The sequence below is a fragment of the Laetiporus sulphureus genome (assembly GCF_001632365.1).
Source record: "Laetiporus sulphureus 93-53 unplaced genomic scaffold LAESUscaffold_58, whole genome shotgun sequence".
Taxonomy (NCBI): Eukaryota; Fungi; Basidiomycota; class Agaricomycetes; order Polyporales; family Laetiporaceae; genus Laetiporus; species Laetiporus sulphureus.
The window spans coordinates 23018-33179 of NW_024468567.1; the positions used below are offsets into that span (position 1 = coordinate 23018).

At 54.6% G+C, this 10162-nt stretch overlaps 2 protein-coding genes across 2 annotated transcripts; one reads left to right on the forward strand and one right to left on the reverse strand.

Annotated features, from left to right (window-relative positions):
• Positions 1–97: 97 nt before the first annotated feature.
• LAESUDRAFT_739081 (kinase-like protein) lies at positions 98–1599 on the forward strand (the record flags this gene model as incomplete). The annotated part of the gene is made up of 6 exons (XM_040910971.1): positions 98–258; positions 313–641; positions 694–918; positions 975–1039; positions 1167–1332; positions 1397–1599. The coding sequence occupies 6 exons, from the start codon at positions 98–100 to the stop codon at positions 1597–1599; spliced, it is 1149 nt and encodes a 382-aa protein (XP_040759317.1).
• Positions 1600–3022: 1423 nt separating this feature from the next.
• On the reverse strand, positions 3023–3481 carry LAESUDRAFT_663607 (uncharacterized protein; the record flags this gene model as incomplete). Its single annotated transcript, XM_040905071.1, has 1 exon — positions 3023–3481. The coding sequence occupies one exon, from the start codon at positions 3479–3481 to the stop codon at positions 3023–3025; it is 459 nt and encodes a 152-aa protein (XP_040759318.1).
• Between the last annotated feature and the right edge of the window lie 6681 nt (positions 3482–10162).

Below are 10162 nucleotides of genomic sequence, written 5' to 3' on the forward strand. Positions count from 1 at the left end.
TGCCTCTATGAAAAGGCTTTACCACTTGAAGTGGACACTGACTTCTGCGATCCGACTGCAGTCACTGGTTCTACGTCCTGTCCTCCCGTTGCGCACTATGGCTGCTGTTTCCGTTACGAACCCAGCTCCTACCTTCGACCCCGATTACTTTCCCGCTCGCCCCAATGCCCCGCTAAATGCTGGGCGCTACAAGATCCTTCGCAAGCTCGGCGAGGGCGCGTCCTCCTCTTCATGGATTGTTCATAACGAGCATGGCGAGTGAGTATTTTTCACATTTTGCTCCAAATACACAGTGTCTCATCCTCCCAACAGGCGGGGTTACAGATACCTTGCTGCGAAGATCCTGACCGTCGACGCCACCAAACGCCACAGCACAGGCCACATGCGCGAGCTCGAGTTCTTGAAGGAGATTGAAGCTCGCAATGACACCGACTACCTTCCCATGTTGCGCGATCACTTCTTTGAGCATGGCCCCAGGGGAGAGCACCTTTGCCTGGTTATGGACCTTTACAGCACCTCTGTCTCTGCTCTGCGTCGTTCAGCACCTAACAAAGCGCTGCCGCCTTACATGGTGCGAAACATCGTCATGATGCTCGTGGAGGCGCTCGTACAGCTGCACGCGATGCGTATAGTTCACACAGGTAGGCTGACAGTCCCTCTCGTCGACGTGCACCTGCCATTATCATGATGTAGACGTGAAGTTAGACAACCTACTCTTCGGTAACTCGCTCTACCCTTCGGATGATGGTCTCAGCCGCTTCCTCGAGTCCCACCCGGCCGAGACAGACGGGAGCTTCGAGCTTGACGGCGAGAGCTACCCTATCCTCAAGTCTCAACCAATCCCGAACGGTCATTCTTGGGACACCAGCGCGTTCGAGGCGGAGAATGTGATCATCTATCTAATGGACTACGGTCAAGGTAAGCGGCCAACCAAAGTACATTGTGTGGGCGGTTCATTCAATCGGCTCTTACAGCTCAGCGTGCTGGCGAGCAGCCCACCGCCGACTGCTTTGGCGCGTACGCCCTTCGCACGCCCGAAGTGATCCTCCAGTCTGACTTTGGGCCGGGACTGGATATCTGAGCCGTCGGCTGCATCGTATGCCCCTGCTAAATACACCGTCTCCAGGCGGGTTGTGCAAGTTTATCTCACTTGATTCTGTGGGCAGACATTTGAGCTCCTTGTGGGCCGTTGGCTCTTCCACCCAGATGAGGGTGAGGACTGGAGCTTAGAGGATGACCACCTCGCTAAAATGATCGAGATTACCGGCCAACGCTTTCCCGTGTCATTGCTCGAGCGTGCGCAGCGCCGGAAGGATTACTTCGATGATGCCGGTATGTCTATGATATCGATCTAACTCGATCTAGTAGTACTCTCCATGCTCAACACTCATGACAGGTAATCTCCTGCACATATCAGAGCTGATACCCGTCAGTCTGGAAACCGCGATAGCGAACTACAAGGTACCGGGCCTGTCGGAGGACGAAATCAAGAGGGCGGCCGACTTCATTCGCGCCTGTTTACGTTTCGACTACGCGGAACGCGCTACAGCGGAGGAGTTGCAAAAACACGAATTCCTGGCAGGTGCCTTCAAGTGTTAGAGCATGACCGAGGAATGGTCGTAAGATCGTCAGACACGTGTATACGCATATGGGACAGTATAGGACAGTGTACTCAAGTACTGGTTGTGCTGCCACATAATCACCTTGACAGAAATAATGGAAGTGGCATGAGGATAACACACCTCGAAGGCGATCGTACGAAGATCGCGTTGGACGCAGCCCAATCAAAAGTCACAAAATTCGCTTCGAATTGCAATGACTACAGCGAACGATCATACAGAGTTCGATGCAACTTGCCATTTGGCCGTTTTATTTGGAGGGCTGTATACAGATGGCGGCAACTGACAATTGGTCAGCCCCGGACGTCCAGCCTGCGTACGAGGTTTCCCGCAGGAGTTATCCAAGGGAGAAAAAATGCTATTAGCACACGGCTAAATAGCTAGTGTGGGTTTCGTCAGCCCGGGTCAAAAATGAGGGGAAATACGGGGACACTACCCACTGAAAGACCCCTGTATCCTGTCCAGTCTTCCGGGAGAGCGACTCGTTCATCGTTCATCATACTAAGGGGTTTCAAGTTGATTCCATGTAGACAGAACAAGGTCGCGTCGAGGCACGCTTCTGTATTTCTTGTTTGTTGCTTCGACGTCCGTAGCTAGCCTGCCGATTAATGTGTATGCCAGCTTATTTTGCATGTACAGTTGGCTATAATTATAATCGTGCCCATCCGGGGCCGTGTGGCCTATTCAGCCTGAGGCTGCATGGCAATCTCACCCGCCACTGTCGCCACAATCTTGCCACAATCTTTGACACCCCGCATCTACCCCGCACCCCGTCATCTCCGCTAATTCAAGCTCCACAATCCCCTAAGCGACGGCTTAGTGACAGAGCAAGTTGGCACTTGGGATGACCCGAATGTCAACGCCGGCGAATGCATACATAGTAACTTCATTTCCCATGAGGTGAGTTGTAGGTCGACCACGAGTAGTGCCTAAGGCTCCAAAATTTCTATCTATATACTATGTTACATAGTTTTAACTGTTTACTATATCTGTTTATTTACAGTTGGGCCTGTACATAGTAAATAGACATATATATATAATATAAATAGTTTTATGATGATATAAGGCTATTGAGTGCACAATTGCTAGATTTGACAGCACAACAGTGAGCCAATTTGTAATGGCTCGACTCAGGAGATAAGGGCGACGCGAGGAGCAAAGGCAATGAGGAGCAAAGAGGATAGATAAGAGAGTACGTCGAGAGACTACTGGCGTTGTTCCTGCGACGATTCCCGGAGAATCGTCACAGCTTATATACATGTAGGATGAAAGCATTACTAAGGAAGAATATAAGGATGATCTCGTAAGCGGAAGCGGATGCAAGAGTCATCTGAAGGAAACCAAGCATGACTAGAACGTCGTCTACAACGTCTGTGTCCAAAAGAAGAATATCCGCCTCGAGGCTATTGAACCTCGAGTAGTCGAGAGCGCGCTGCGGAGCGGATGCAACTAAAAAGAAGAATATCCGCCTCGAGGCTATCCAACCTCGAGTAGTCGAGAGCGCGCTGCGGAGCGGATGCAACTAATGAGGAATGAAATGTACAGCGATGGAAGAGCATCAAGAGTTCGCAGTGTGTCTGTAGCACGACAGAGATCATGACATCACCCCCCGTCCTAGGTGGAGCGCTGCAACGCAATTCAGGATCATAGCGTACGGGAGGGTGGGCAAGATGACCAGAGCGAGTAGTCGTTTGTGACGGTGGTTCGTAAGCCATGCGAAGGTTTTGACGCACGATAGGCGGTGAGGTGGAGCGAGACGTTTGCGTGAGAGATACAGGGTCGATAGAGGTAATCTGAGTGGAGGAGTTATTAGTAGTAGGGCCTACATCCGAAGATGCAGAGGGTTCCAAAAATTGTAACATGCATCGGTCGAGAACAACATGATGTGGACGAGGCAGCTTTGCGTGCCAGCAGTGGAACCGCTCAAGCTGCTCGTTCAGTGAAGAGGGAATGTCAGAGAGGGAGATCCACGATTGCTCAGAGACAGGTTGATCCTTCTAATGGATGAAATAGTCATATCGGTGACCAACTTTGCGACAGTCGAGGAACATCTCGATGTGCAAAAGATCAGACTGAAGCTCGATGGGAGCGGAACGGGCAGCGTTGCGATGAAGAACGTCAGTGGGAGGTTGATATGGCTCGAGCAGGGAGACATGGAAAATGGGGTGGAGTCGTGATATGCCTGATGGCAGTTTAAGTTCGAATGAAGATGGACTGCATGCACGTGCAATTGGGTATGGTCCGAGTTTCTGGTAGTCGAGCTTATCGGAAGGGCGCGTGGTCTTGATGTTGTGACGCAGGAGCCACGTGAGATCACCGGGCTTGAATGCAGGAGCGGGGGAGACATGGTGATTATAAAATCGGGCTTGAGAGTCCTGGACGTTAGCAAGCTCAGTGCGCAACTCGTTGTGGATGAGTTGCAGATGGTCAGCGAAATTGGTGGCAGCAGGGACAGTCGAGCGCTCTGTGAGACGTGGCTCAAAGGTGGGGTGGAAGCCAAAGTTCGCATAGTACAGTGTTTGCTTAGTGGACATGTTGACGGAATTGTTGAAGGTGAACTCAGCAAGAGGGAGGTAATCAACCCAGTCATCTTGCTGGTAAGAAATGAATGCATGAAGGTACATCTCGAGCATTTGGTTCGTTCGTTCTGTAAGTCCATCAGTTTGAGGGTGGTATGATGTAGATGTGCGAAGATTGATCTTGAGGAGGCGCGCAAGTTCAGATCAGAATTTGCTGACAAAAACAGAGCCACGATCTGAGACAATGGCATCCTTCTTTTTCTCGTACCACCATGTCCGCTATAAGCACCCAACAAGTGACTGCCAGCGAATCGACCATGGAGGGCATAGGTGTAGAGCGAACTCCTCTGGGAGGGTCTCCACCGCCAGCGAGCACGATGACGTCGGCCCCAGCGCCGACGCCCCCGCACCCGCCGGTCCACAATAATATGCGCGACACCATTAGGTCTCTGCGCAACAATCTGAGTGACCTTGCTGTCGGCATGCAGCGCATTATCGAAGGCCCCTACGAGGCCGAGGCATATTCCGACGAGTTCGAGAACTGCGCTGTCGCGCTCACTACCTGCCTTCGCGACTTCCACAACGCTCTCATGCGTGACTCCCTCATCATCGACACCGAGGCTGGTGCCCAGATCATGCAACTCTACCAGGCTCTCTTCCATCAGCAGCTCGCCAGCGCAGCCATCCTTCTCGACAGCGACACACTCATGGACGAGGTTCCATGCACCCGCCCGTGCACGGAAGGCGCCCTCCCTGTCGGCATCGACATGCAGGCTGCCCTGACTAAGGCCATCGAGGACGGCGTTCACATGGCAACGTCAGCCATCAACACGCAGCTGTCGGCTATCGAGGCCCAGCTAGTACGCAGGGGTCCGCTGCCACACCCTCCTCAGGCCCCTGAGGGACCGCGACCCCAACTGCCAGTCCGTACTGGTCATCAACGTGCCCCCACCACCCACTCCAGTACTGCTGCCCCTGCAGCGCAGCCTATGATGCAGCCTGAGACGCAGGCCCCGAATGCCCCAACCATGGCACAGGTGGCCGCCAAGAACCACGAGAAGTGCTACGTCCTTCTCATTACCCCCGAGCAGCATGCCGCCATCGAGGCAGGGGGTACCATGCCCCAATGGTATGCTAAGGTCCATACACGCCTGCGCGAGACCCCCGTGTGGGCCAAGGTACGTTTTCTCGGTCTCCGCTTCGCTGGACCAACCAAGGTCCAAGCGGTTTTCTCGCATGATTCCCCGGATGCGCTCATCAAGGAGTGTCTCCGGCCCATACGGCACATCTTGGAAGTCGTCCCGCATGCCACCTCCCCCGCGCCAGACCCGCGTGAGCATGCATCCGCACCGCCGGACTTCTGCCCTCTCGTTCCTGTTACGAAACTATTCATCCCGAGCTGCCCGCTGCGTCATCCCAACACGGGATTGTTACTCACTGAGGAGGAAATCATGGCAGAACTACGCCGTAATGCTATGTTTTCATCTGTTCACTTCAACAGTTTACCCAGTTTCGTTGTGCCTAAGGAACATCGCGAGCAGCTCGGGAAGTCCTCTATTATCATCTCCATTGAGGATGCCCATCGCGACTACTGTGCGCGTAACCTCCTTGAACGTGACAACCGCGGTGATGCTGCTGCTTTCCTTTGGTTCTATGGCTCCCGCATCACTGTAAAGAAGTCGAAAGATCATCCCGTTTTCTGTCAATGCACTCGTTGCTGGCGCCTCACGCATCTCGAAAGTCACTGCAAGAAGCGGGCGCCTGTGTGCCGCTTCTGTGGAAAGACTGACCACACATCCGATATGCATCGGCAGGCATGCCTTGTCTGCAATCATGAGGCTCACCCGGCTGACCAGCCTTGCGAGTCTGACCACTATTTCTGTGTCGTCTGTGGCACCAACGGTCACAGTGCTGCCGACACCACCTGCCCTGCGTGGAAAGATTACCGCATTCCCATCTCGCGCACCAACCCCTCATCATGAATATCACAACCGCTCATTTGAATGTGGCCCGGTCCAATCCACGCGTCCACGGCTTCGTTTCTTCCACTTCCTACGATATCTATTTTCTTCAAGAACCGTGGTGAGGGCAAATCGGCATCGATACCCCCCATGGCTCTGAGTCAGGCACTACTGTTTATGGTCATGTCAATGTCTGGCCCTACGGCCTGGATGCCTATCATTTCCCCTCCACCTCTGTGCTGCCGTGACCCCGAGCCAGCATCCTAGTCCGGCGCGTACTCTTAAACACTTATCACATATTCATGTGTACCGACCTGGTGTCAGACCCGGATGTGGTCATCCTTCATTTTGTTTCCCGCTCTGATCCCACCCATGATTTCTTCGTGGTCAACTGCTATAACGAAGGCTCGCGAGCCCAACACCGTGTTCTGCCCACTCTCTATGATATCTCTTTCCCACCACGAGCGAACCTCCTTGTCACCGGAGATTTTAATCTCCACCACCCCCTATGGTTATGGACCAGACGGGCCTCCCGCTCTGCTTTCACTGCCTCCACCACTTTCGCTGGGTGGCTAGAGCGCGAGTCGCTTGAAATTCTTAATGACCTCGATCAACCCACCCACATGGTGAATGGTGACCTGCTCTCGGGCACCATCATCGATCTGGTTTGCGTGACCTCCAGTGTGCACTTTCACATTCACGGAGTCGCTGCTACTCCCACATCCTTTGAATCTGACCACGCTCTACTAACCTCTACTCTCTCTCACGTTGCCCACCCCGTAGACGTCGACCTTGGTTTTCGAGTTGACGTGTCCAAACGGGATGACTGGAACACGTGCCTTGCCTGCAAGCTGGCACTGTCCCCACCACCGGCCACCTATACCACCAATGACGACCTCGAAGTGGGCGCTCAGGCTCTGCTGCGAGCAATGATCGTGGCCTGCCACGAAGTATTTCCCCGACGCATACATGCTCACTGGACCTCCCAGCTCTGGTGGAACGATGCATGCGACACTGCCCGCGCAGGTGTCCAGGTGGCTCATACTTGTGAGGAGAGGCGAGAAGCCAAAGTCACACTCTCGGCCATCATTCGACAAGCTCGGAAGGACTGGACTCGGGAGGCAGTCGCGCGACTCCAGCACACCAACCCCTGGCAGCTCACCTCCTGGACCAAAGGAGTGCGGGCACCCCCACTACCTGTCATCCGCACGGACGGGGAGACTGGTTCTCTCCCTGCTGACGCGGGTCGTCTACTCACGCGTTTCTATTTTCCAGCGTCTCCGCCTTTGCCTGATCTGCCCCCTCTCTTTACCTCTACACCTCCGGCAGCGTGCCCAGACTGCCCCCTCCTTGTCACTGAAGTAACTGCTGCCATCGAGGCTACATCTAACTATTCAGCACCTGGCATCTCCCGGGTGTCATGGCGGCTCCTGAAATGGGTTTGGCGGTCTGGTGCGCGTCATACTCTTTTCCTTTTTCTATCCTCTTCTTTGTGCCTGGGTTACCTCTCCGCCCCACTTCGGGCTGCGGCGGTTGTGTACTTGCCCAAACCGGGCAAGGCAGATTACACTGCACCCAAGTTCCACTGACCAATTGCGCTCTTAGAAACCCTGAGCAAGGTCCTAGAAAAAGTGGTTGCTGCCCGTTTCAACTTTCAAATCGGTGCTCACAATCTTGTGCCCGGCTCGCAGTTTGGTGGGCGGGGCCAACACTCCGTCGTGGATGTGGGAGTCACTCTGATGCACCGTGTACGCACCGCATGGGAAAACGGTTTCTCCGCTACCTTACTGTGTATGGACGTCGAAGGCTATTACAATAACATTCGCCACGACGTCCTTCACTCTGCTCTCCTTTCTTTGGGCTTCCCCACAAATGAGGTCCTATGAACCATGTCATTTCTTTTCTCACGCACCGTGCAGCCCAAACTCAATTCCGAGCTGGGTCCGTCATACCACGTCGCTGCGCTAGGCATCCCACAGAGATCGCCTCTGTTGCCAGTCCTCTCTACTATATACTCTTCCCCGCTGTATGTGAACCTTGATCCATTCGCGCACCCCCAGCAGTCTATGGTGGGCTACATAGACGATTTTGCCCTCCTTATTGTTTCTCCCTCACTGAACGAGAACACTGCCATCATCCAACGCACTCTACCTAGTGTGGGCACCACGCTTCACCAGCTTGGGCTGACCATTGACATGGCGAAAACTGAGCTTATGCACTTTACCTCTCCGAGATGCTCCCTTGACGTCAACCCCCCCCTGCGGGTTCAGTGGGATGGGCGGGATCTCACCATTCAACCTGCTTCATATTTGCGCTGGCTCGGCATCTGGTATGACTGACGCCTAACCTTCACCTACCACATTCGAGTCATGGCAGCCCGGGCTTCATCCCGTGTTGCCGCTTTCCGCATGCTCGCCAACACACAGCGAGGCATGACGGTCGCGCAAGCCCGTTTGCTATACCTTACCACCATCCTTCCCATTCTCACCTTTGGTAGCCCTGTGTGGTATAACCTGCAGGGCCCACGCTCACTCTTTCAACCTTTGCAACAGGTACAAAACAACGCACTGCGGTGGTTTATGGGAGCATGGCGGTCTACCCCCCACCATGTCCTCAACCTAATATCCAGCGTCCTGCCGATGAGACACCAGCTCGACGAGCTCAACGGCCTTGCCGCTGCTCGCCTCCTCACCCTCTCGGAGTCCCACCCAGTGACCCACTGCCTGGCGGCCAACCGCGCTGCCCACCCACCCAATTTCTCCCTCCTCAACCCCACCGTGCCTATCCGCCACGGCACCAGCGCGGTGGATGTGCTCGAACAAACCCTGTCCAAGTGAGCGGCGCACCTTCTCCCCTGGTTGCAGCCACCCTGGGATCCTGCGCATCCGTGGGATGAGAGGGTTCACGTCTGCGTCCCTCCGCCTACCAAAGATGGCTCCAAGGAGTACCTACACTCATTTTTCTTCCCTCTTTTGCACTCTTCCATCCCTCTCCCTGATGCCCTATGGGTCTTCACCGACGGCTCCCAGATCACCCAGCCTGACCCCGTCCCACGGAACCGACGAGCAGGTGCAGGTGCGTGTATCATTCACCAGGGTGCGATAAAGTACGAGCGGGCTTGAGGCATGGGTCACCAGGCTGAGGTGTATGACGCAGAACTCTTCGCAATGGCGGCGGTCGCCAGCCGCTTTGCCAGTTTTCTGGTGACCTACCCCATGATTACTCACATTTACCTCTGCACGGACAACCGTGCTGCCTTGTCCAATGTCCTGTCGCTGAGCCCACACAGTGGCCAGCCATTTTCCCTTCGCTTTCGCGCACTTCTCGCTCCTCTCATAGAGCAATACCCACTTTTGAACATTTCGCTGCTATGGGTTCCCGGGCATACGGGTGTACTGGGTAACGAGGTGGCAGACCGGCTAGCCAAAGAAGGCATGTCCCTACCTGATAGTGTCCTACCCACCTTAACGTGGGTTCAGCGCTGGGCGCGTGAGCGAGCAACCACCTCCTGGCAAACTGAGTTCCATTACACCGATCGACCCACTGCAATACGGTCCTCGTGGCCATCCCTGCCTTCCCAGACGCTACACCCCGTTTTCACTTCTAAATATTATGAACGCGACGTTGAAGCCAGGTTAACCCAAGCCTTAACGGGCTACGGCTACCTGGCCCCTTACTTCTCTTCTCGCTTTGGGACGGCGGGCCCCACTCATCACTTCCATGGCACACCCTGTGTATGCGATCTAACCACCCCCAGCACCCGCACCCACGTCATGCTGCGCTGCCCGAGGCATGCGCACGCAAGGCACCTGCTCTTCCGGAACCCCAAGCCCACCCTCCTGGATTTACGTCAGCTTTGGCACCACCCCACCAGCCTTCATCGCCTCATCACTTTCATTTCTACTACACCCGTCTTCTCCGCCGTGGCCCTCGCGCCCCCGGACCCTGGCTGATACGCCTTACCCTCGTGGCACTTATGTGACCAATCCCTTTATTTACTCATAGTCTACACGTCGACACTTCCTCGTGCGATTTCACTCCTGTATTTACACCCTTCCAACTG